At 41.7% G+C, this 26595-nt stretch overlaps 1 protein-coding gene across 1 annotated transcript; it reads left to right on the top strand.

Annotated features, from left to right (window-relative positions):
• The first annotated feature begins 326 nt into the window (after positions 1–326).
• klf5l (Kruppel-like factor 5 like) lies at positions 327–25417 on the top strand. Its single transcript, XM_012868894.3, has 4 exons — positions 327–600; positions 11751–12714; positions 14715–14774; positions 24651–25417. Exons 1-4 carry the CDS (start codon positions 460–462, stop codon positions 24827–24829), a joined length of 1344 nt encoding a protein of 447 aa, XP_012724348.2. The 5' UTR covers positions 327–459; the 3' UTR covers positions 24830–25417.
• The last annotated feature ends 1178 nt before the right edge of the window (positions 25418–26595 follow it).

The raw sequence follows: 26595 nt of genomic DNA, 5'->3' as shown, positions 1-26595 counted from the left end.
TTAGCAGTTCAAATTTCATCGAGCTGCAATATTTCACTGCCTTTGTTTTATGTGTATGCCTGATAGACTCGTTGATATATTTTTGTCACAATTTAGGGTAGAAATCCGCTATCAACATATTAATTTGGAAACTTTCTAATCGCAGAGATGTTTGGGAGACAGTCTTTACCATCCAAACACCCCTTCCCCCCCTTCCTCCTCCTCCTCCTCCTCTTTGCAGTTCACCAGGTGAGCCCCGCCCTCTTCCGTAAAGCCAGCCCCACTCTGATTGGCTGAACCCTCTGTCAGTCATGCCCTCCAGGTCTATTCTTGAGCTCAGGTAGTCTACCTGAGACCTCACAACTGCCTGGAGGACTGTGGATTACGCTTCAGCCGTTAAAGCCAGCAATCACAAAAGGCCTGTGCGCCTACAAAAAGACCCAGTTCGTTAACAAGAACAAGTTAAAACATTTTCTTTTTATGGCAGCGGGAGTAGGACTGGCCATGAATCCGCCGCACATGACAGAGGAAAGGGCGGTTTTCACGCAGCTGAAGCCCGTGAGGATGTCGGGAGCGGACGGCGCTGAAGACACGTCCGTCTTTGAGGACATCAAGCCCCCGGTGAGAATCTCTGCCGACCCGCTGGCCTGTCTGGGTTTTTTTTTTTTTTTTTTTTTTCACTCCCTCCACCAATGTTCCCGGGCCCTGCTAAACAATCTGTGGTTGCAGGTTCTGCCTCCGTTGCGTTATAAAGCAGCCTCGGCTTCAACTCCTGCTTAATTACCTTTGTTTATCTGGCAGCAGATAGAAGCTGCTCACCTGTAAAGTCGGGAATGCAGGTTAAAGTCCTAAACTGAGTCCTGACTGGGTAGAAACGCGCTAATAAACCTGAGCTTGAGGCACTTGGCAACACAAATCAGATGAAAATTACAGTGGTGGAGCCAGGTGAATTGTTTTTTGTTGCAATGTTAATTTTAATTTCTGCACAACAGGCGTTTGCAATCCTTGCGTTTATTCCAACCAGTAAATAGGGATTCATGCAGATAAACATCTAAAACAGTGGTCTGTGTTTTTTATAAGCATCATGATGTTCTCTGACCCTAAATGTGCTGTGAACGCCACACAAAGCGTGTCCAGGGAGAAGCTGCATGCACACCTTGCTGCATGTTTCCTCCAGCCCAGCCTGAAGAATCCCATCATCCATGTGAGCAGGCCGAGCTTGAGAAAGTGCAACTATTCTTTCACTGTCGGCCTCAATAATTTCCCCCCCTGTAAATCGATCTCAATGCTCGCAGTGTGACTGAACGTTTCAGGAAGTGGCTCTCGGCTTTATGGCTCACGATCCATCGCTGCGTGGTCCCTGAAGCCCTTTTGGCCTCCTGCCGTACACACGGACGGTCGTTGACAGCAGAAACATGCAGCTACATTAAAGTTACATGGCTTTACAAAGGCCCTGCGTGATCGCAAGACGGCGCACACTGAAACCGGAACCCCTTTTGTTGTGCTGCCCAGTTTGGTCACCTGCCCCGATATTTGGTAAACAGGTGGCGAATCCGGACACCTAAGCCTAAAAGCAACGGGTCCCAAGTCCCAGCGGTGCACGACCAGTGGTTGGCTCTTAACACCTTTAAGATCCGATCCACTTGGTGCATTTTAGCTTCTGAGGGTGTGTAATTCTTGAGTTCTTTTTTTTTTTTTTACTGGCATGCAACACATCCAGGTCCTAAGTATCATTGACAGGGCGACCTGAATGTTTCTGTAAACAGAGACCGTGAGAAGCTGAAGGCTGTAGCTGTTTATAAAGAACAACAGAACGTTTCCTGCTTTTCTTCTCTGCAGCCCATCACCCTAACCACTTCAACACATGATCCAAAACGGTTACTGACTGGGAAATATTGTCTTCAGGTATCTCGTTGTGGCTTTTATTGGATCTTCTGCAGCTGAATAGCCCAACCTTAGCGACCAGATGCATTATTTTTTTCCTGTTAATCATAGACTCCAGCATCATAATACCCGATTTAGACTTGAAGGGTTCAACGGGTTGTCGACGTTTTTAAAGCAGGTTGTCACATATTGTCTTCTTTTTTTTGTTATTTCGGGGTCACTCCGGAGTTGCGCTGGAGGTGAAATAGCTTGGATGCATGTCAGTCTTTGCCTGTTTGTCATCGTTGGAACCTGCAACGCTTGGTTTTATGCAAAAACATTACGTCAAGTACTCAGAAGTCTGGCTAAGTGAAATTGTAACCCCTCAGGCAAATTTTTTTTGCAGGCGGCTGCTTTGAGGAGGTTTACCTTGTGTGCTCTTTATTCGCTGGAGGTTCGCCCGGTCTGCTGCTCAAGCTGGTCGCTTTCTGTAAGAGTAGAAGAAACAAGAAGTGCCTTCATTTTAATCGTTTTGTGCTTATTTTTGACTCAAACGGTTTAACAGAAGGTTAGGGGAGAGGTTGAAAAAAAAAATGATATCCCTCCTTTTGTCTTGTTTTTCAACCCTTTTTTTCTCCTGCTCTCAGACAGGTCTTTGTGTAATTGTGTTGGTGTTTTTAAAGAGCATTTAAGTCGGCGTTGTCGTGACAGCCGTATGTTGCTGAACCTGTCTGAGCAGGGCCCGCATCTCCTCCCCGAGGCCAGAGAGAGAGCACGAGACGCGCCGACCTCATGAGAAAGTCACAGCCATGATGAGCCCCTCATGAGCCGCATTCCTGTCACTAACAGCTCTTTGATTAGCTGCCAGGATGCTGTCTTCCTTATTCTTAAAAAAAAAAAAAAATCAGGTCATAGATGTTCTTCCTTGTCTTTTTGTACAAATAGTATTAACAGATATCATTTAATCCTTTTAAATATTTTAATTTTTATGTGCCGAAGCCTCAAACGTGAGATATCTCAGGAAAAAGTGGTCATAATCCACAGCTGCTTGCATTTTGTGCTGGTCAGTGTGACTTTGTGGCATGCGTTGTCACAGGGGAAATCATTGGCATGATCCAAAGGAAACCCAACTCCTTTCTTTGTGTGGCCTCCCTCAATTACCGAAGCAAATATTTAGCTATGGCTAATTAGTGTCCGACATTAGTCACCAGCTTGTCATCAGCCTCTACATCAGAATGCCCTTAGATTCACATGCATACTTCTATAAAAAAAAAAAAAAAAAAAGCTGGAAAATAACAATTCAAGGTTCGCTGCGACTTGTGACCCTGATTAGGAAACTGGTCGCAATCTTTGCACCGCGTGTAAATTGTTCTTGTAAATCGTCGACATTTCAAGTCACTTGAAAAGAAATACAACAGCAAACAGAATTCCAGTTTAGATTAAAACAAGTCATGTAAAAGTCCAACTGTTCTTTAAACCGTCACACCGCTGTGAGCAATTCTGGATTCAGTTGGAGGATTTCTAACTCGAGAGGTAGTTTGTTGGATATAAACCCAGAAGTTGGATGGCAAATTCAGCAATATCACTAAATATATGTATTTTTGCAGTTAAATCACTGAACTAATTGAATAAATCTGGAAAAAGAGACCTCAAAGTCCAATATTTATATGCCCTACAATGACTAAAAGGCAAACAGAAATGTGATAACAAAGTTTCTCAAGGTTATAGCTTCTACTAGTCTTACAATATGGTGTTGTAGCTTTATGTTTTAATTGTAGGCCTAACAGTATAAAAACAAAGCCCTTACTCAAAGCTCCAGATGAAGTTTCTGTTAAACGTTTTGAGTCATTAGAAGAAGGCAGAAACTAAAGAATAACAACCTGCAATGTTCAGTTATTTGCATAGCTTCCTTTTGTACTTTCTTACCCTTGGGGCATTGTGAGTAATTTTCCCCAGAAGCACCCTTTGAAAATTTCTGTCAGTGGGTTTAGAGAAATGTTCTGCAACACCGGTTCTGTAAAGGTTTACTCAGATTGGTAATAAATTAGGGTGACCAGACGTTTTGGATTACCTGGTCCCTGGAAAAGTCCACGTTTGGTCACCATATAATAAATCCACTGGCTAAAGCTTGAAAATGTGATTTCTTTTTACTCTGATTAATATAACCTATATATAATATTTATTTTTGATTAATAAATTAGTCAAAGTGGAAAAAAGCCAAGTCAAATTTAATCCTAAAACATATTTTATATCTTACATAAAATACACCCTGAGTAAGAAGTAGCACATGTTAGAAATGTGTAGTAGAGGGCTGGTGAAGGCTTCTGTATTTGCTCTTATTATTGTTTGTCATTTGATACACCAGGACATTAGCAGATGTGGTCCCTTAACATAAAGTTACACAAACAGTAATTGCAATATTTCTTATAAGCAGCTTTCAAAAATGCAATCAGGTGCATCACTTTTCTGAAAACCAATTTTCTTTTTCACCTACTTCTGTTGATGTACAAGCTAGCGGTTGCAATGTAAACTGTTAGCTTCTACAGGAACTTAAAAAAAAGTAGCTCTTTAAAATTCCCATGAGTCATTGCTTCAAAATTAGGGATATTGTTGTACCACGTTTATATAGAGATGGATTTAATTGGAAAATGTACACAGCTAAAATCTTTTCTGTTATGGCTGCTCATGTTGAAGCTAGCGTTAGCTCTGAAACAGAGCTAGCTGCTACAGAGAGATCAGAGAGCTCCTGTTTATGACCAAGAAAACATTAGCAATGCAGCACAGCTATCTTGTACAGGAAGTTAGAAAAGCAGGATTAAAAAAAACAGTTTAGTTAGTTGCACATCTGAAAACCTGCAGGATTTTTCTGTTGTTCCACTCAGTGATCAAGCTAGCTGCTATTAGAAACACAAGCTAACAACAATAGATTTTTCTGTATTTGAGGCATCCAAACACACTAGCAAGGTATCTATTACCAAAGTTTGAAATTGCTATTGATCGTGACCTACTTTATTTTAAACTGTAAGTAATCATTCACAATTATTCAATCATTTATATAGGGAGCAGCCATTTTGGATTTTGAGGTGGTGAGAAACCTCCCTTCTCACAAGTCAGAACTCAGACTTCCCTGATCTTCCAGCGGATTTTTTTTTTTCTTTTCGGATTTGAAACTCAGAAATCCAAACAAATGCAAATGTAAATTCCGATTATCATTGTGGTGTCTGTTGGTTAGCATTGCTCTTATATTGTTATTCAAATAGAAATATCCTCCTAAACTACATAAGGAATCACTTTTTCTTAGTATTAATTTATCCGCACCCTACACTGGAAACGTTGTCCAACCAGTTTGCTTATTTTTTTATTGAAAAAAGTAGTTCACATCCACCATTACACAAAAATGTATATTATATTAGTATAAAACAATTATATGAAAAAGCTAGTAAAAAAAAATTCTCTTACAGTCTTTAAATGCACTTTAATATCTGCTTGTTCCCTTTATTCTAAAACGCCTAATATTCTGATCCTCTCAGAACATAGGCTGCAAATATTTAATTTATGTTTTGATCTACATGTTGGAGAAAGAACTCTGAGTAATAAGTCACATCCAAATTACACCTAGCTATACCGATGCAGTGTTTACATTCAACTAAATGGATGATTATTATCCATTTTCTTTAGAAGCTGCGTATGGTCAAGTCAGTTAATTCTCCTTAGAAAGGTTATTGAAAACAGGTGAAGGTTATAAAATCTATACCCAGATTCTTGTGTCATTGTATCATCTGTGGGCTTCCGGTGAGACTGAGCGTAGACGTCAGGATAAGTTACAGAGTAACTTCATGGCGCACAGATCAAGAACATGCTGCCAGTCACGCCTACTGATTCCTCAAGATCAATACATAAGATATGCCTCCAGTTTTTTTTTTTTTTGTATTTTATTACCCTTGATTTGTAGCGGAAGTTTCTTTTTGGTCTTCTCTTCCGCTGGAGGCCCGTCCTCCGTTTACACGTTTATCAGGCTGCCCTGTTTTCTGGGCGACTTGGTGCCAACAGGCGTCCTCTGTGCAGCCGAGGTTTAGCGCGGCTGTGGTTTGACTAATGATTTGACTTTCAGGACAACACATGCAGGTGATTTGAATACAAGCGAGTGTCTCTGCGTGTTCGGGCAGTGGGGGGAGGTGGAGGCGTGTCCGAGGAAACATTAGTGTTCTTTCTGTCATCTAGGAAGATTTTCTTTCTCCCTTTCCTTTTAATGCTTAAATATGAGATCTTTCCTGCTGCTGTTGGTACCACAAACATCATCTCAACCATACTGCAGACATGTTTAGACAGTATTTAATCTTCATTTGCAAGCAACTCTTTAGGAATATACCGTGTCTCCATTCCCATTGCACTGTCTGTTCCTCCTCCATGTTTTAATTGTGTGATTCATTTTGGGTTCAGTAATCTGTGTCCGTCCTGCCCGGCCACGTCTCTCTCTGCCTGCAAACAGTCATATCCTCCTGCTTTCCATTGGCTTTGCTCTTCACACTCACCTACTGCAGCGGCTCTGATCCGTTTGCCTCCCACTCGTGAAGAAAAAACAGTCTAAAGGGCTTTTAAGAGCTTTGAACAAGCGGTGAAATCATTTTTTGCGGCGAGGCTGGAAAGTCTCCACTGTTGCAAAACTTGTAATTAGATAATGGACTCTTTCAGTTTCCTCAAACCTAAGGCGGCCCATGTCAAAAGGAAAGTTTATTATAATTGCAGGACAATTTAGAACAAAGATCAAAGAGACAGAATAAAACAATCGAAGCAGTTGGACACAAGCAGGTCGCTAGAATATTCCCAGTGAGTAAGAAATTATAGCTATACTGTAGAGTTAATGTGGCAAATAATACAATCAAAACGTTAAATAAAGATAAGTAGGTAAGAGTAAGAAGCTGATAAAAGAAAAAAATTAATAAATATTAAATTTTAAAAAGAACTGATGTCATGGAAGCAAATAATAAAACGTAGTTAAAAGAAAAACAAGTTAAGGTAGAAAATAATAAGGGACTAAAAATACAATGAAAGGAAAAATATTATTAAGGGTGGAAATATCACAAGTGTATATTCATTCTTTGAAAATGTAACATCAACAGAGAACAAATGAAAAAGATAACAGGAACACATAGTAAGATTTAGGTATGAGAAAGATAATTAAAGCAATTAGCGCTGAAACAAATCCTTTCTGGCATTAGCTATTGTAGCAGTAAAGTTTAATTGGTTGACTGAGTAAAATCTTGTTTTGTAGAGCAATCTGTTATGGTTTTAAAAACCCTTAATCAGTACTATGCATATAAATAACCCTTCAGATTAGGTTAAGACACCACTATGATGATAAAACCGTTGCAGGGTGAGATCCTAACGAACGATGAAGGAGTGATAGAGGAATTTAAGCAATGATCATACCTTTCATGAAATAAGGGCGGTTCATTGGATGTGCACACTGACGTGACTCTGATCCATAGATCCATGCTACATAGATGCCACTGTGCTAACACGGTCACATCTATGTAGCACTTGGCTGCATCCTCTAGCTGTTTGGAGAAATTGTGCCAGGCCAAGAAGGCCGATGAGGTGGGGGTATGTTGAAGGATCCTCAATAAGGCAAACAAGTTATTCACACATAGCTTTTTGGAACAACACTGAAAAAAAAAACTATTTCACAAGCTTTGAGTCCCTGTTAAATCTGCTTGGGCTTGTTTTTTTTTTTTTCTCATGCCGTAAGATCTACGAAATCCTTTGTGCAAATGTTTTACTGCTTCCCCATAAAACCTTTGACAACATGAGCAGGGGACGGCCCACCTTTGTTGGTCACTTTCTTAGGAAGCTGAACAGATTTCTCCTATTTTCTCTTTGCTATCTGAGGCCATAAAGCTGCAACGCGGTCTCAAAGGTTTGGTTTTAAGCTCCAATGACCCCGACACAATTTCTGCCGCTGGCCCCAGTGCAAATATTTCTATTTTTTTTTTTTCAATTTTTATGGAGATCCAAAGGTGAATAACCTGTTGCATTCCTAAAAGCTGTAAAGCAGAAGCAGTGTGCGGATGCAGACATTTATTTAGCAGTTTGCAGATTATTTAATTTTTTTCCCATGAAGACTATTTTCTTTGATGGTCAGAAAGTTTTCCAACAATATTAGCTTCATTCACCAGCCGTATAAATATAATAAACTAACTGAAACCAGGCCAAAACGTCTCTTCTGTAGCCTGGTTTTCATACATTTAGCTGAAAGCCTATGGGGAAACCATTAATTATGACTGCAGGAGCCAGAGTTCTCTCTGTAAAAATATAAATCTAAACGTAAGGGAGGGTCTTTCTGCAGCACTTGGAGCTAAAGTCTGCAAAACGTCTTTAAGGATGGAGGTAAAGGTGGGCGGAAGTGTGGAAACTCCCACTCCATCCCATAAAGCAGCTGATAAGAGGCTGTTATCAGGCTGAAAGATTCATAGCGCGGCTGTCGTACATTTCTCTAATTATTAACCGACTCGCCGCCCAAAAATATCCTCCATGTTTACCACATGAAACAATAGAGAGACGTTTTGAACTGTAGTCCAGCTAGTCGAGAGGAACGAAACCGAACAGCATGGCCTGATGTTGCAGACCAGAAAAACTGATCACAACCGTCTTCAAGTAAAGGTCCAAGACCAAGGGCCGAGAACACACAACCTGGTTCTCTTTTTCTGTTTTTTACTTTATTCTTCCACTCAGAAAATACAGAAGTCTGTCTTCTCACTGATCGGCGAGTTCGCCTGCAACGTCTGACCTGGCCCTGCAGGACAAATACTGCAGGATTCATGTGCAGATGGATGTACAAACAAGAAAACACAAAAACAGCAGCATGCAAAACGTGCAATAAGACGAGTGGATTTCTCTATTTAGGACAGATAAATAAAAAGAAAAATGGAAAAAACTGCATTTGAAAAAGCAAGCACATCTCATATTGAGGTTTGCACACATTCATTTCCGCAAGGCTCGCTTATTTTTACCACGCCAGCATTCCAAGTGAGGTTCATGTCCAAACTTTGACTAGGCCACTGCAATACGTTGAAAGCTTTCTTTTTCGTTCCATTTTGTGGCTGTTGTGGTGTTTGGGCCAAGCTTCAGCTCTCAGGATGGTTTTCCTCACATTTGACTCCAGAATAAGGCCACAGATATTTACTCTTGTCTTGTATATTCCCTTTGGACCCTTTTACTTTATTCAGATACAACGTCGAAAAATATTACTAAAAATCAAAGCATATTGTTTTAGAGAGAACCATAGGCGATCTTTCCAAACAAGCCGTACTTGATCACTTTTTTCCAAACTGTCCTGTGACCAACTTTAATATTTAACATGTGAACGGAGGCCTGAAGGTTTTTTGTTGTTGTTTTGCAGCCTCTCTGCGTATTACACCAACCGTCTTTGTGGGATGGTTGCTGCCGTGTCCATTATGAGGAAGATTCACAGCTGTCTTAATTTTTTTTTCCTCCTTTCTGATAGAAAAATAAAATGTTTTCTACCTGTAAATATATTTTCTCTATGCTCCGGTGCAGCAAACTTCCATCTCAGTCGATTTTTATGACGTGTCTGTGTGGCTTTAAACTCCTCAGGTTAGATTAAATATAAATATTTTGGATATCTTAGAGCGGTGATCGATTCGCTTTTATCTGATTTCCTTCAGCCTCTCTTAAAAAAAGCCCGCCGTGAAGAGGCAAAGCAAACACGACCGTTTCAGACGGAGTGGCTCTCTGGGCTGGGATGGAGGAAAACGTAACTGTGGGTTATCAGCAGGGGGATGATCGCGTTTGTGCGTGTCGACCATGTTGGCCTCCCTCTGCTCACTTTGTTCCTAATGGCTCTGCTGCAAACATCATCAAGTTGACTTTCCCACTGATCAGTCAAGGTTTGCGGAACTCAAATACGTGAGATAATTAAGTGTTTAACTGACGGTTAGTTTGTGGTTTAATGTCCTGATCTGCACATTTCGGGTCAATACGTTCCTGTCACCTATTTCGGTTCATGCCGATGTCCCAGCCAGATTAGCTGCACTCCCACGCATTGTTTTCCTGCTTATTTAAGATCTCTGATATTAGTTCTCTGCTGCAGTGTTTTTTTCCACGCCGATCCCAGTCGTCCTCCTCTCCGCGTGGAGGAGCGTCTCCATGTGGATCAGGTTCGTCTGGCAGGGTTATTTTTACCCCACGGTTTTTAGGTTTTGCTGTGTCTTTCTCGTGCCTTCAGCCTTTGTTTTGGTTCGTCTGAGGGCTTTTTCTTTTTTTTTTTTTTTTTTTTTTTTGTCTCCTTCATGCATCAACCCACCGGCCACGCCCATGGAGGGTGCAGGTGGATGTGTGCGAGCAGCGAGGACCTCTCAGGGTCCGTGCGTATTTTAAGTGTGTGTGGTCTGTGCTCAACGCCTTGTGCACTGCCTGCTTCACGGACTCTGAATGAAACACCAGTAAATTAGGATTGACGATCAGATAATGGCCCCCAGTCAAACACGAGGAAATACCTGCCGTTTGTTTTACTCCGCGCCGAGCTTGTCCAGTCCTGCTGCTTGGAAATATGTCTCCCTGTTTTACCACAGAGGCTCAAGCGTAAGAAAGTTAAGGTGGACAGACACGGTGCTTTGCAAAAGTGTTCACGCCCCTTTAGCTTTACCCTATTTTGTCTCATTACAACCCCAAACCTCAGCATAAGTTATTGTAATAGACCAACACAGTGAGGTGCATAATTGTGAGGTTTAAATGTATGATTAAAAGTGTAAATAAATTCCAGCGCAACCAATTACCGAAGATCCCTAATTATCGATATTAGTTTGACAAAAACTGCAGCAGCAGCAGCCAGGAGGTCCAAGATAAAGTAACTCCAGAGGAGCTGCAGAGATTCACAGCTCAGGTGGAGAATCTGTTGACTGGACAAGAGTTGTTGCCCGTTTTTATTAAACATTTGAGTAAAAACCGCAAGAAGCTCTGCGTGCAGTTTGGTAAAAGTCGTGGAGAAGACACAGCCAATGTGTAAAAAAAAAAAAAAAAAGAGGTGCTTTGGTCTGATGAAGAAGAGAACTGCATCCAGATACAACCAGTGATGCAGAGCCAGACCTACCATGGGTTCAGATCAAATATTCATGTGTTGGGACGGCCTACTCAAAGTCCCTCAGCTAAATCTAATTGTGTTAGACTTAAATGTCGTTTCACAGACTGTTTTATTGTTTCTTCATTTTTCCGAATTGTTTACAGCCTTGTGTTAACCTATCCCATAACGTCCCAACAAAATATACTGAAATCTGTGTTGGTAACGTGACAACGTGTGGAAATGTTGGTGGGGTGCGCGTAATAAAGCAAGGCGTCTGACGCGATTGGTTTAACGTGAGGTAACAGGAATCATCCTCAACTTTTCTGGAATTATCGTATAAAGCGTCCGATAATCTTTTTTGGCACTCGTCGTATGACGGCATCTTCATCTTTTAATCTTAAAAGAAACTGAAACTTAAAACAAGTCCCCTCCTGCCTCCCTGGGATTTTTTTTATTTATTTTTTTCTAAGGAAGCACATCAATCATGCACGGGGAAATGCTTTGCAAAGTCTCTTAACTGATGCATTTCTTACAGAACGGCTCGTTCATTAATAAGTGTAAAGCCCGGGGCCTAATCCCAGAGGGAAAGGGAAAAGTCAGAAGGGAAACAGGAAGCAAAGTGACAGTTGGTGATGAAGAAGGTCTCTAAAACCTTTTTATGATACTTTTTTTTATATATATATAATCTGGACTCTGTGGAAGTCTAAATGTTTCAGAGCTGCTGCAGATGCTCTTCATCTTCCAACCCTTACCGTAACAAAGCCGTTAAAAGCAATGCATCCTCACAAGGTCACTCCCTGCAACTCACCGTCTGTTATTTCCGTTCTAGATTCAGCTGGACCTGGACAAGTACCTTCCCCTGGTCAACAGCCCCCTCCTGACCGCCTCCACCGACACCGACAAGAAGTACAGACGAGACAGCGCGTCCGTGGTGGACGAGTACTTCTCGGAGGACAAGCCTACGGCCCCATACAGCCTCAACATCAACCTCATCCTTCCCAACACCACCCACCTCCGCACCGGCCTCTACAGGCCCAGTAACCCCAAAACCCTGACGCCGCAGCAGATCAAAACGGAACCGGGCCTGGAGGTGCCCTGCTCCATCCCAGCAGCCGCCACCCAGGCTCTGCCGGACTTCACCTCGGTCTTCAGCGTGCCGCCCGTGGTCAACAATGTTTTCATCAAGCCGGACCTGAGCTCCGGCGCAGGCGTCAGCGTCTCGGCGGCGGCCCAGCAGCAGCAGCAGCAGCAGCAGCAGCAGCAGGCTCATTTAGACACGGAGCTGCAGATTGGACCCCCGCCGCCCCAGCCGCAGGTCTATCACATGCCCATCACCAGCTCAGACCTCACCATGTCCCACGCCGGCACGGCGGCGCAGGGCTCCGCCGGCGGCAGAACCATGCTGAACCTCGGCACCGCCACTTTGCCCACGAGCAACGGCAGCTACATGATGCACGCGGAGCACCAGCTACAGCAGCAGCAGCACCACCACCACCACGGCTACTACCAGGCCTCCGCAAACATCTCATCCCAGCCCACAGCGCCCCACAGCCTGCCGCCCTCGCCCCCAAACTCCCAGCCGGGCAGCCCGGACGGCCAGCCGGAGCTGCTCAGCCTGGGGACGCAGCCCCCGCCTCCGTACCAGCAGCGCCTGGAAGGGATGAAGGTGACGGGACTCTCCGCCCACGCACTTCTAATGACACACGGCCAGGGCGTCCTGACGGGCCCCAAATACAACCGGCGGAACAATCCGGAGCTGGAGAAGAGGAGAATCCACTTCTGTGACTATCCAGGTGGGCCGTCCGTGTGTGTGGCAGGAAGTGTGCCTCTCTGTAGAGCAGCTGCATTATAAACCCTTATTACACACAACGTAAGAATGCCAAGCGTTTATCTCTGTTCAGAAACGTTAAATATTACATCAGACTGATTGAAAAACATTAGTTTTTTTAAACAGAAATGTCAAAAAATGACGTGATCGGCTCCACAATTAACGAGAAAACAGATTAATTCAATTGCATTTTACTTATATAGCGCCGATTCATGACACATGTCATCTCAAGGCTCTTTCCAAAGTCAGACTCCATCAGATCCTCCAGGTTGGTGAGAAAGTTTCCTCTCTAAGGAAACCCAGCAGGTTGCATCAAGTCTCTCCAAGCAGCATTCACTCCTCCTGAAAGAGCGTAGAGCCACAGTGGACAGTCGTCTGCATTGTTGATGGCTTTGCAGCAATCCCTCATACTGAGCATGCATGAAGCGACAGTGGAGAGGAAAACTCCCCTTTAACAGGGAGGAGAACCTCCACCAGAACCAGAACCAGGCTCAGTGTGAACGCTCATCTGCCTCCACCCACTGGGGCTTAGAGAAGACAGAGCAGAGACACAGAAAGCACAGAAGCTCACATTGATCCAGGAGTACTTTCTATGTTAGATGGTAATAGTGGATGATTACTTAACAATCAGCAGACACCCTGCACAATAAGGGTAAACTTAAAACAGCCATTTTTCACTTCCAGGTATGTGAATAGAAAGTTTAGTGGAAGGAAAAAATGTGCACAGGCAGATGGGATAACTGCACCCTGATTGTAAAGTTGTATGAACTGCAGCTGGAGTCAAGGGTTCAAGAGCCACCATGCACAGAAATAAATGTCCTTTTCTGAGGATTAAGCCGTAATCAGAGGCTTCAGAAGCGTCTTACCTGGGAAAAGGAGAAAAATACTGGACTGTTGCTCATGAACCCTTTAGAGAATATGTGGACATTAAGAAGAGGATGAGAGACACCAGAACAAACGACATAGACAAGCTGAAGGGCATTATTAAAGCAACCTGAGCTCCTTCAACACCTCAGCAGAGCCACGGGCTTATTCCCCCATGCCGTGCTGCGCTGATGCTGTAATTTATCCCAAAAGAGTCCCTACCAAGCCGGGCCAGAACTTTCCGGCGTGAAACCTCAGGCAGAATTAGCGTATTTGTCACAGATCCTGCAGCTGCGCTGACCCGCCGCCTCGTTCTGTCCACACCAGCGTTTTCCAGCGCCGGCTGCACGCATGCAGTTCTGCCGTCAGCGTCCTGCATGCAGCCAGATTTAACAGTTTGATAAACAAATGGTTGACAACAGCAGGTTTCAGAACAAACCACTCCGACGAGTTTGTCTAATTTGCAGTCAAAGTCACTGTTGTATAAACAAATCCAAAAGCAAAAGCGCTCAAACACGCAAGACCATTCAGGAGCGATTTTTCCCATCGCCGGCAGGCTATTAATAGCGCCGCCAGCAGATTGGTGGTCATTTTAACTCGATAAGCTACGTTTCTGTGCAGAATGTATGACGCACAGGCATCTTTTAACTAACAAAGAAAAAATGCAACGGTCATAAACTGCATAATTTGCTGCTCTTAGTGAAGACGCACACATTCCTTTTTTAGAGAGCTTATGGAACAATATGTTTGTGTTTTTTAGTATGAGCACCTTGTTTAACCTCTTGAACAGGTTTTTATCTTTTTTGATTTTTGTGAAATTCTGCTGCAGGCTTTTAGTTTACTAGGAAAAATCTCTTGAAGTCTTACAGCCTCTGGTCACAATGTGTTATAACAAATATATGTAATCACTAAAAAACCCTCTAGCAAGTTGCACCTGCATCGGAAAGGGATCTTATTCTGTTTTATCTGAAGGGATGTTGTAATTCTGCTGCAGAGAACGAGATGTTTGTCTTCTGGCTGGCTGTCGGAGGACCGACTGTGACTGTGAGCCTGTTTCTGCTCCTCGCCTTGCTCATAATTGTCTCCTTAATTTCTTCACAGGTTGCACCAAAGTTTACACAAAGAGTTCCCATCTAAAGGCACACCAGAGGACACACACAGGTGAGCAGGATTTGACTATGATACGGCAGGAAATGGATGCACTTGTTTGCCTTCGGTTCATCAAGCAGATCATTTCCTGTCCCGTACCCGACCGTTTTTAGAGGAACATTGGATTTGTTTATTCATAAACTGGAAACTCTTCTTTCCTTCCATTTTTTTCCGTTCTACCCTGTCTTTCCCTTCTTCTTCATCATCTCTGTGTCTCTTCCCTATGTTCCTTCCTTTCTACCTGTTCACAGTGTTTTCTTCAAAGCTTTCTCTTTCCCTTCTCTCTTTATCTTTCCATCCATCCGGCCTCCTTCCTAGTAGGACTGGACGATAATTCAATAAAAATAGATAGACGTATCGATGATAGAAAAAGGGTCAATAAAAAGTTCAATAGAATAACAGTTTTCCTTCCTTTTGCATTCTATCCGTGTAGGTTAATATTACAGTCATTAAATCCTCCCAACCAATCACAAATGGAGACCCAGGAAGCTCCGCCCCCTTCGAAGAGTTCAGAGTTCTTTTTTCTTTTTTTAAAAACTTGCAGTTTTGGTAAAAAGTTGGTTGCATAAAGGGTTGAATTTGAATTCAGTTATTGATCTTTATCTACAAACAGGTCATTAAGCAACACCATAAAATGACCAGGGCTGCACTTAAAATATACGTTTTGAATTTGTTGGTAATTATTGATATTTAACAATATGATTTATCTTTTCTCGATATGCTTTTTTTGTTCTATATCGTCCAGCCCTACTTCCTAACCTCAGTCTGTTTTTCCTTCTATCCCTTTAGCGGGTTTTATTGCGTAAAGTCTGACACCAAAAACATGCTAAATTTGTGATGTTCTTTGTATTTATTCTTAAAGTCTTCTTAAAGAACTGACTGAAAACTCTGAAAATTTGGATTTAGGACATGAGAAATGTGGAGAAAACTGTAAAAAAAAAGCTCCCAAAGTCAATTTTGATACCGGCTCCCTGCTGTAGACGGTGCAAATGCCACGATACGTAGTCATTGTCAGGCACAAGGACAGCGAGACGGTGGTGAGGTGTGTGGTAGGCGACACTAATAGGTTCAAAACGAGGATGCATCCAAGATTCAGCACTACGGCGCTTTTGGTTTGCAGTGGCAGGGAAGGATAAAGATGCAAGATGTAGCGCTTTATGAAGGCTAAGAAGAAAGCGCCGATATGGCGGACGGTCGGAGACGAGCGTCTGGGTGATTTGCACTGGTGAAAGGGAAGTTTTACTAGACGATAGAGAGACATGCTGTGATTTATGAATTTTAAGATGGTAGCACCAACAAAAAGACAGTAGGTGGGGGGGGGCTGATCCAGACCGCTTTAAAAGATACAAGAACCTCTTGCTGCTTGGAAATAATATCAAGAAATGAATCCTGTTTAAGACGGGCTTATTGGCTCAGAAGCGGCAGGTCACTGGATTTTCTGGTTTTAGCAGTCACAACATATCTCTCAAAGCTGCAAAACAACCAGAAGATACGCTCCTTGCCAAAGTTTTGAGACTGAACAATTTTTTTAATTTTTTTGCGTTCTGTGTCCTTTGCGTCAACGTGAAGCGTGCATTGTGAGGTTTTTTTTTTTTTTTTTCCTGAGGAAGCTTAGCCCAAAGGGTTGCTTTTTTTGGTGGAGTTCGTTATAGTTCCTCCTTCCTGTCCCAACTGTCTCATTTCTAATTTCAAACCAGCAAACACCCTCTTGATTACACCTAAGCTATTATCCATCTGATTGAGCCGCTTTAAGCTTATTTATTCATATGTTGCATATTTGTCATTGGGCCAGTTTCGATACACCCTGAAACGATAATAGAGACGGAGAACAATTAAAAGGAAAATGACATGCGGGCAATTTTCATTTTCTTTAGTGTTTTTTGTCCTCGGCCCATTTGTACGGGCCCATACTTGTCCGCTACTCTTCCCAAGAGAGGGAGGACAAAGACGGGAGGGAGGAGAGTCAAATGAAGAAAGGTGGATAAAAAAAAGAGGGAAGACACGCGATTAAACCGAAGACCAAACCAGTTCCTCCTGCTTCTCAGTTCCTTTTCAGCATTAGCAGAAGTAGGAAGGTAAAAGGGGGGGCTTTGCAGCGGGGGGGGGGGGGGGGGGGGCAGGCTGGTTCCAACGTTTTTCCTTGTAAGGCGATACCTGCCGATTCCCAGCGGCCCGGACTCAACCCGTGTTTTACAGATTTACTCATGCGATTAAAAAGCTGCGCGGCTCCTTCAGCGCCGAGGCTTGAACCCGCAGCGACTGGACGAGCAAACAGACACGGAGCAGATGAGACTTTATGGATGTGATTGGGGATGTTTGGCTGTTAAAGCAGCAGGATGCAGCAGGATGCACAGTGCAAACAGACTTTAAAATATGTAATGAGAATAGTAAACGAGGGAAGAAATTACCACTGTATAGATAATAACAGGAGTCTGGAGAATTCTCTGCAAACCGCATTATAATTTAACATTTTCAGTCAAAAAATAGAAAAACATCCTGATAATGCACCTTTTTTACCTGCAGCCTCCTCAGCAATAGTTACCCACACCATGCAAACTGTAAAAACATCCACTTTCATCATAATTTGTTTGTATTTTCTAGACTTTAATAAAAAATATGTAAAGCTATCTTCATCCATCCAGGAGGTCTGAGAGTGCTTCAGAGTTTTGTGTTTTGGACTATTTAACATCCAATACCTGACCATTTTGAACATTTTTAATGTAGAGGATGTAAAAATCCTATTTACGTTCCAATGACTTTAAGGGGAGATTTAACGCTCCTGAATAAAGAACTAAATGACAGAAACACTTTTCTGCAGCAGCTGCATGATTTAGAAGAGGGAGAAGTTTAAAACTGCTTTTTTTAATGGTACCAAGATATAGTTTGAATGTTACTGCATTTGGATCTGTAGCCACAACATTCTAGTTTCCACTAAATCAAGGTACAGTTATAAAATAATTTTAGTCAGTCTGACTGAAAGAACAGCTTTTAGACAAAACTCCCTGGATTTCACAGGATGATTCTATTTTTTTCTGCATCCTCTGAACTGTGATGTGCCTCAAGGCTTTATATTTGGTCCCCTGTGTTTTTTTTATAAACTTTTAACATGTGCTTCTCAAAGAACCATTTACATTTGGCTTCCCATGTCTCACTGAATTCTTGATTTATACTAATGTACATCTAAGCTTCCTGCCCTAAAATACACATGTTTCCATATGTTGTTCGATTAAAGCTCAATCTTTATCTTTTAGATCACGTCTGCTTTGTTGGATTTTCAACATTATACTTGAACCTCATGTATTTCCAGCCTGATTCTGCTCCATCCATTGTAATCAGTTTTACTTTCTATCCCCACAATGCCTCCACGCTTATTTTTCTCTGTGGGTTTTCCATCCCTGTTTATGTTGCGTACACAAAGATCAGTCAACTTGCTGATAAGATCAGCTTTACTCTGCTTGGCTTAACTGGAATGTAAAGGTTATTATGTGACATTTACAACATAGCTTTTCTGTTTTTCTAACTACTACTTCCAACTTTTACAAACAAGCCAGGTTGCATCACCTGCAGGGTACCAGTCTGACGAGGAAATAATCTGATTATCTTTTGTGTTTAGGTATTATGGTCTTGTAAAAGTAGATAAGGGATCATTAGTATCTACAGTTATTCACATGACGTTTTTTTAGTTTGCCAGCAATGCAAGATTTCAGTGTAAATCTTCTTGATTGCTTTTGTTAGATCCTCTCTGTAAGTTCAGAAACCTTCATGTAGGGATGTTAAAGATGAAACACAGCGTTATCACACTGCAAAAACGGATCTAAAAAGAAGTAAAATGTTCTTAAAATTTGTGTTTTTGTCCTAGATTTGAGCAGGTAAGTAATATAATAATAGTATTTTGACCCCTAAAATAAAATAATTAGACATCCTGCACTTGAAATAATATAATGGAGATGAGTTGTTCCTATTTTAAGTGCAGAACTCTTATTCCATTGGCAAAAAATCTTATTTACCTGCTCAAAATCAAGGACAAAAACGCAAATTTTAAGAAAGTTGTACCGTATTCCAGAGTCAGTATCACACTTAGGATTGACCCACAACATGGAAGATTATGCCATGATGTTTGGGCTCTTTTATGCAAAACAAGTAATGCTTGCAGCAGACAACCAATCACAGGGAAGTAGCAGAAAGATAAGCTGGTGTATGCACAAAATGTTGATCTGCTGATCTGTTTTGTGTTTTCTTCACTAAAAAAAGAAATAACCAGAAAAGGAGTCAGCTGCAGTGATTCAGAGATCAGATACCTATCCCGCTCAGAAAAGACCCAGAGTAAAACATATATTCGTACTTTCTAAGTAATGGAGGAGGAGCTGAACTTTATTGCCTTAGGAGAATAATGTTTGGGTTAATCTGAGATAGGAAGACGGGAAATCTGAAGAAATAACACTGTTACCTGAGGAAAAGGATCCTATTTGCTCACCACTGTCTTCTTTCTTTTATTATTTTATCACTTTTTCTGGTCCCACATGTCAGTATTTATATGTGCAAATCGGTTAATGAGATCCCTCACTAAGAAATGTTGACCTGCTTCATAGTAAAGGCCTCAGATGAGCAAGAGACCCGTTATAACCCTGCATTCAAGCAGTAAGAAATGTTTTTATCTTTCACTGCTTCTTAACTAATTGATTAAAAATATAGTCCCATAAGAACAAGAGCTGAATCACAGTTAAGAATTACACCAGTGGCCGTTTTACTCATGCATAACAGTTAAAATGTTAATAATGTCCACCATCAACAGTAAAAGTCGTCTGTTTCCACAAAAGTGAATCAATATCTACGCCTTTATCAGAGAAATCTGCCACTCTCAAGAGATCCAAGAAAGGAGGAGGGTTTAGGGGCCAACCTTGACCATGCCTACAGCGGCCACTCCAGCTCTTCACTTTGACTTTAAGTTGTACTTGTGTGTTAGTACCTAAAGAATGCGATCAGCCTGATTAGGCAACCCTCCAGCCCTCTTCACAAACACTAACTGAGCTGATAAAGCCGGAGTTTATGGGCGTTCTGGAAAGCTTGCCAGTGTTTGCTCTTTGACTCTGTAAAAACCAGGCAGAGACGTTGTAAAAAAAAAATAAATGATTACACTTGATTTGTGTTACACCGGACTGTGTATAGTCATGCATGGGTTTGAACCGGGAAAGCAATTACAAGAAATGTTCAGATTTCTTTAGTCGGAAGAATAAACTTGTTAAAACTGAAGTAGACGAAAACAATGACGTCCCTGACAATAATTAATTAAAGAATCTAAATGCAACTTCAAATCCTAACATGTTGGAAATGGGCTTTAAACTACAAAAGCAAGACCTCAAACTCATAATCTAGTTAAAGAAATTGATTTTTTTATGCTAAACATTAGGCCCTCTTTGCACGACAACGCTCCACTGAAAACGGGATTGTTGCACTGCAAAAAGGGAACTAAAAGTAAGTAAAATCTTCTTAAAATTTGTATATTTTTCCTTGATTTGAGCAGCTAAATAAATTTTTTTGCCAATGGAATGAGAATTTCTAACCCTAAAATAAGATAATTAGCTAAACTGCACTTGAAATAAGATGATAGAGATGAATTGTTTTTATTTTAAGTACAAAAATCTTATTCCATTGGCAAATAGTCTGATTTACCAGCTCAAATCTAAGAAAAATACTCTTATATCAAGAGGATTTTACCTACTTTTAGTTCCTTTTTTGCAGTGTGTTTAGTTTCTTTTAACACTTTTCTTCCCGTTGATTACGATCTCCATGCAGACGACACTAGCTGGAACGCTAAACTGTTGTGATTCCCCCTGCTGTGCCACTAGGGGGCAGTATGTTCTCTGAAACTCAACGTACAAACACAGGCAACATCGCTAAGTCCTACTGCGCATGCGCAAATGCTTTCCCGTAAAGACAGATTCAGTTTTTCCCATTTACAGGTCGACGACAACAGAGATGTTTTGTTTTATTTTTTATCGTTACACTCAGAAATAGCCTTTTTTAGCGCCTGTTTAGATAAAACAGGCGCCGTTGAGATGTAGTCGAACATTAAATGCTGCATATACTCGCTTACCCTCCCAATGTCCAACCACAGTCATTAGCGTTAAGGAACACAAGCATGTATCTTTGTTTTTTTGGTTGTTTGTTTTTGCCGGGGGTTAAAAATTAGGCCTTTTTTTTTTTTTTCATTTTTTCATCACTGTCAATGAAAGCTTTTTGTGTTAATGCCCTGAGTCTGAGGGACATAGTTCAAATTCTGCCAGTCCTCCTGCTTTGACAGTCACACTGCCTGTTTTGGTGCCTTATCTCCGTCTGAAACGATGCTGTTTTAAATAGATGAGCGTGAAAAGATTTAAAAAGAAAGAGAAGCAGGATCTTACTTCAGCAGAAATAAAAAGGGATAAAACTTCGGTGTTCATTCCACGTGCTGCACTTTCAAGACGTGGGAAATACTTGAAGTCCCTCGGAGAGTAAATATGTGTCTTCCACGTAAGGCCCACGGCACGCTGTATAAAAGCCGCTCTTTGTTCAGAGTGATTGATGCGCTTTCGCCGTACGTTTCTGCTGTGTGTTTTGTCGTGATTGCGTGGGTGAGACTGCGCGTTCATACATCACGGCTTATGATGTGGTCAAAGTTCGTGAACTCATTACCTGAGAGAGCGAGACGGGTAATACTGTCGTTTTTGACCGTTTTCTGCTCGGCCACCTGATCAAACAGCTGCTGGCTTTCATTTATCTACGTCTGTAAAGGCTTTTCAGAGCTGCTGCCCTTTATCTCCAGAAGAGGAAATACCAGCCGATTTCTCTTCTATTTTTAATCTTAATACTGGTTTTTAACTTTCAAATGTCGTATAAATTGTGTTGCTAATCCGCGAGAAACTCCGTGTTTCTCTTGGGATTGAAGACAAATGAAAGCAGGTGCAGACGGACGGCTTTTAACCCGTCCCATTGGCGGCTTGTCGAGGAACATATAGCAGTCAAGTGTGTTTGCTCTGCGCTCGTTTGTGTTGTATTTCACCGGCTCTCGGGGATAATAGTCTTAGAGAGCCGACTGCGCTTTCTGACCTCGGCAGCGCAGCGACAGAGCAAAGCCAAACACACCTGTGGCATTGAGGGGCCTGGGCTTTTCATACGCAGATATTTGTACTTCCTACGCCGCACACGCACCAGGAATCAGGATGTCATCGACAAAGAGAGACTTGGGTCCACTTTGAGAGTTTAGGCGCTACATTTTAGGGGACTTTTTTTGGAAAACGACGAACATTATTGGTAAAACGTTTTGTGATTGCGCCAAACCCCACTCTACAAGACTTACCTTTGTTTTCTTTGCCACCCACTGTTTGCTCTTTGGACCCATAATGGCTGTCACTCAGTGACTGATGGTCTGTAGTGGAGGATATCTAATCAGAGCCAACAGGGTCAAAGCTAATAATGAGCACTTAATGACCCAACACACAAAACAGAGTCAACTCTGTTTACGTTTTTTCAACAGAGTAACTTAGAGACTTCACTTCATAGGTTTAAATATAGATAAAGCCCTTTTTTTTTACACATTTAAAGTATTGACCTTGGGTTGAGGAAAGCCAAACCCTAGTTTAAGAGATCTGAGTTTATTAGACTCCTGTGGTTGGTTTATTTACGTCTGCCATTGATTCCCAGACATTAATTTCCACCTCAGATTTTTTTTCTGCTCTCCATCGTGTGCATACCAGCTATTTTTTTTTTTCTTCGCTTCGCTGATAATTAGCGACACGGCACGTTGCAGCACAGCAGAGAAATGTCAGCGTTTGGGTGGGGTGGGATAACTGTCGAGTTGGATTTACTCGGCTCGTTTTTCCACTCCGCTTTGAACGCATTTCATAAGTTCTTTGTTATCATACCTTCCTACCCATATCGCCCTTTTCATTGCAAAACCAGTGGGACGTGTCTTGTTTGGTAGAATAAACATTAAAGGCATAATGAGGTTGTGTAACAGTCAGACAAATATTGTTTTAAATTTTCTTTGTTCTACACGCTACAAAAAAAATGTACAGTACCTGTGACAATAAGAAACAGCTTTAGTGGCTGACAAACGTGAAGAAATTTGAAATTTGACCATCCATACTCTATCGTCTGTAAATTTTACACAGGTTTGGGGTTAAGGCTTAATGTTAGCCTGCTTTTTTTGTTGCTAAAACCAACTTGGATGTGATTGTGGTCTACTATCATTGTGGATTACCCAGTTCTGAGTAAGCTTCATCCATCCAGCTGGTAAATTAAGGTGAAGTTAAATAATTATTCCACCTACTTTGTGCAATGCACCAACCCCCCAGCATGATGCTGCCACCACCATGCTTATCAGTTATTACAGCATTCTTAAATTTAAAACCTGAGTCCTCTAAACGTGCTTCTTGTTATTGTGGCCAAACAGTTTTTTGCTCAGCTTAGATGCAACCTTTCTCCTGAAAGGATTTAGAGTTTTAGCTTCAAATTTTAGATTTTTCAAAAGGTGTTCCCAAAGTTTTCAGTGAACAAAGGTTCCTGAGCCTTGGTGATACCTGCGTCGTTCCTCAGCAACCTTAACCAATTTCCTTTCATTCGAGGGTGACCATAACGGTCAGGTGGTTTAAATTTGGACAGACTTGTGTCTTTCAACAGGATTAAGATCCTACATGTATATCAAAATTATTATTATTTTTTTTTTCTTTCTTGGGCGGGAGGACAACTAGCCAGATGCTTTCTGGAGGCAAATGAGAGAAAGGTTGAGTTTGGCTAAAATGACAAACTGTCAGCCATTTAGATGGAAGGTGTTACAGGTGAATCCGTCAACAGCCTTAAATTAACATGTAGATGGTTTAAACTGTGACGCAGTTTATCCCAAACTCAACTCAAAGCAGTTTTTGTCTTTTTGTTTTGGGATGAAGCATTTTAACGTTAGGTCTCTAGACTACGTTTCCCAAAAGCCCCAAAATCTTGTGGTTTTCTCCTAAAGGTTTTTATTGCTTCACTTATTCAAATACTTACATGAACACATACTGTGTCTGTTGATGGCTAATGTATGTGTGAACAAAGGTAAATAAAGGAGTGCTTAAGCCAGGGTTAAGCAATAACACACGTTCAGTTTTAAGAAAGGAAAACTTAACGTTGGGTTTCATTTTCTCTCAATGCGACTGCGGTTCAACGGGTGGAGTAGTCGTCTTATTTCAGGCGTTTACGTTATGCTGGTGGGGAATGCACCTCGTTTTCCTTCTGTGAAGACATAAGAAGTCATGGTGTATGTTGCTGAAAGCTGAAATTCAGTCGCATCTTGTTCTAATCATGTAGTTTTATTAGCAAACACCTGAGATGTTGTTGTTTTTTTAACCTCTATTTGAACATAAAAGGTTGAATCTGTTGCTGTGATTGACAGAGCTTGGAACGGGAATAGTCCAATTTGGACATAATTTGCTAGACATGATAACCAGTGGTGGGTATTTATGAGATTTTTGGTAGGGGTCCTAAGCCATCGGGAATTGAGCGATTGCGTCATCAGGCAGTTGCCGTAGCATCCGACAGTGAATCAAAGGATAAACTGGAGGTGAGCAGACACTGAAGATGCCTCATAGATGCTTTAGATGGCATTCCCTTGTGTTTACTGTGCTGCCTCCATCCGTATTAAAGAACTCTGACCATGCTAGTTCACTCAGTGTTTGGGCTGATTGTTGGGTGCTCCAGTTACTGCCTGCAACACAGTATCAATGCATGAACTTTAGTGCATTTATCCCTGCAGGTGCAAAAAAAAACTGCATCCAAAATTTGTGCATTCCCTTTGGGCTCTTAACTGTTCTTGTCTGTGACTTTGAGGCGCACTAATGACCCCCCCCTACGCTCTCCTCTTTTACCTTCCAGGTGAGAAACCGTACCGCTGCACGTGGGAGAACTGCGACTGGCGCTTCGCCCGATCAGACGAGCTCACCCGGCACTACCGCAAGCACACCGGGGCCAAACCCTTCAAGTGCGTGGCCTGCAGCCGCTGCTTCTCGCGCTCGGACCACCTGGCTCTGCACATGAAGCGCCACCAGAACTAGCACCCACCTGCTCATGGATCAAAACCAAAAACAGTCAAGCGCATGTAGAGAGCGGCATGCGTGCATAACGGCTCCCTCTTTGGGCTCTGGTACCTCAGCCGGTGGGTTGTGAAACATTACCCTAAAAACACAGACACTCCAAAGAACACCTGTAGGTGTACCAAAGGACCTATCATTGAGTATCTGAGGTGAACTGATTTTTAGCGTATAGGTTAATCACTTTATAGATCGGTCTCCACTAAACATCACTTTCAGGTTTCAAGAATAGACTCCAAACTCTTGATTATCTTGGAAAATTGAAATTTTTTTTGTCTTCCAAGCTCTCTGAGGTATGAACTTTCAACGAGATATCATGTCCTGCCTGTGTACATACTTGTGCATATGTCCGTGTCTGTGCGTGTTTTTATTTTTTTTATTTTTTTTTGAGAATACAGCGAATGTATTGAGATTGATACTTGACTACTTTTGTTTTTACGCTCCACCTGATCCTGCGTGATATTCCATGTCGTGACTTCCTTGTGATGAAAAATCTCCAGCCGAAGGCCTGAAAAGGGAGCAAAGAGAGGCAAAAAGAAATAAAACAAAAGAGCCAACAGATGAGATCAAGCAGCTCTCCGTGGAGGGGTTAATCATCAGCTCGTTATGCCTGTTTCAGCTCAGGTAATACCTGTCGAGCTCAGAGAACGGAGCCGCCCGCCAGCGTTTGTTATCGGTCATCCACGTTCCCACGGCAACAAGATTTCGTCTCACAACAGTTTATGGTTTGCTTTCTTTTTTTGTTTCCTCTTCAGTTTTTTTATTATATGTGTGTTTGTTTTGTCATTATTCTCCCTGTATTTGTTCGTCACTTAAGCTCAGGAAGCGTAGACGCAGCGTGGGCGGGGCTTTTATGTAATCAGCTTTGCCTTCCTGATTGTTTTAACGCGCCGTGTGGCAGGAAAACGTCAGCATCCACTGGACTGTGTGAGGAGCCGATCGATGGCAACCTCTTCAGCTTTAAGGACACCTTTATGTGGCGGAGTATGGGCAAAAGAGTAGGAAAATAATCTGATTTTCTTAAGAGAAATTCATTCCCAGAATTTGTGAGGAATTTATACATATTCGATTGGAGAGAAAAAAAAAAACTTTGGGTTCATCCACCCTATCAAACCTTGAGTATTTTGGGCTTTTTTTGAGTGACTAAAAACTCTGAGAGCTTTGCAGACATTTCTGCTCCTTATCACTAGATTTCCACGTCTACATCTTCTGCTGCTTCACTTTATATCTTTAGATCTCAAATAAATGAGTTCCTGAAAGCCTGAGCGGCTGAGAATAAGTGTAGTCGCTGGGGGAAAATGGACAAAGTTTGGCCTGATTGAGCCCGATGAAGCTGAAGGTTTGACTCCATGGAGGCTGGCTGTCTGGTTGGTTGATTTTAAGGGAATCCCATCCTGTTATTTCAACAGTATGATTGTTCTACTTTTACTTATTTTTATTCTTATTTTGTCACCAAGGAAGAAAGTTCTCCTGTCTCTCTCAAAGAGGGAGCGCTGACCACCCACTGTGTACATAACTGTAGTTGTAGTTTTAACAGAAGACTCTGTAAATATTTGCTATTATTTACTATTATAATATTAATATTGTTGTTGTTTTTCCCTTTTTTTTATCTAATGGGCTTTTAGATTGGTTGTTTGTGACAGTTTGTCTAATTTTGTTTTGATACCTAATGTGTGTAAGAGAATTATGAAATTGTTGATGTACAAATTAATGAGAACAATTGTTTGTTT

This window comes from Fundulus heteroclitus, chromosome 11, assembly GCF_011125445.2.
Source record: "Fundulus heteroclitus isolate FHET01 chromosome 11, MU-UCD_Fhet_4.1, whole genome shotgun sequence".
In the NCBI taxonomy this organism is placed as follows: domain Eukaryota; kingdom Metazoa; phylum Chordata; class Actinopteri; order Cyprinodontiformes; family Fundulidae; genus Fundulus; species Fundulus heteroclitus.
The sequence above is the reverse complement of the archived record's forward strand: the minus strand, read 5'-3'. Positions and strand labels throughout refer to the sequence as shown.

What these genes read in the sequence shown, in the direction of transcription:
- klf5l (XM_012868894.3), top strand. Translation starts at nt 460, where the DNA reads ATGGCAGCGGGAGTAGGACTGGCCATGAATCCGCCGCACATGACAGAG. An exon ending in TTGAGGACATCAAGCCCCCG is followed by an intron (nt 601 to 11,750) that starts GTGAGAATCTCT and finishes TTTCCGTTCTAG; the next exon opens with ATTCAGCTGGACCTGGACAA. An exon ending in ACACCAGAGGACACACACAG is followed by an intron (nt 14,775 to 24,650) that starts GTGAGCAGGATT and finishes TTTACCTTCCAG; the next exon opens with GTGAGAAACCGTACCGCTGC.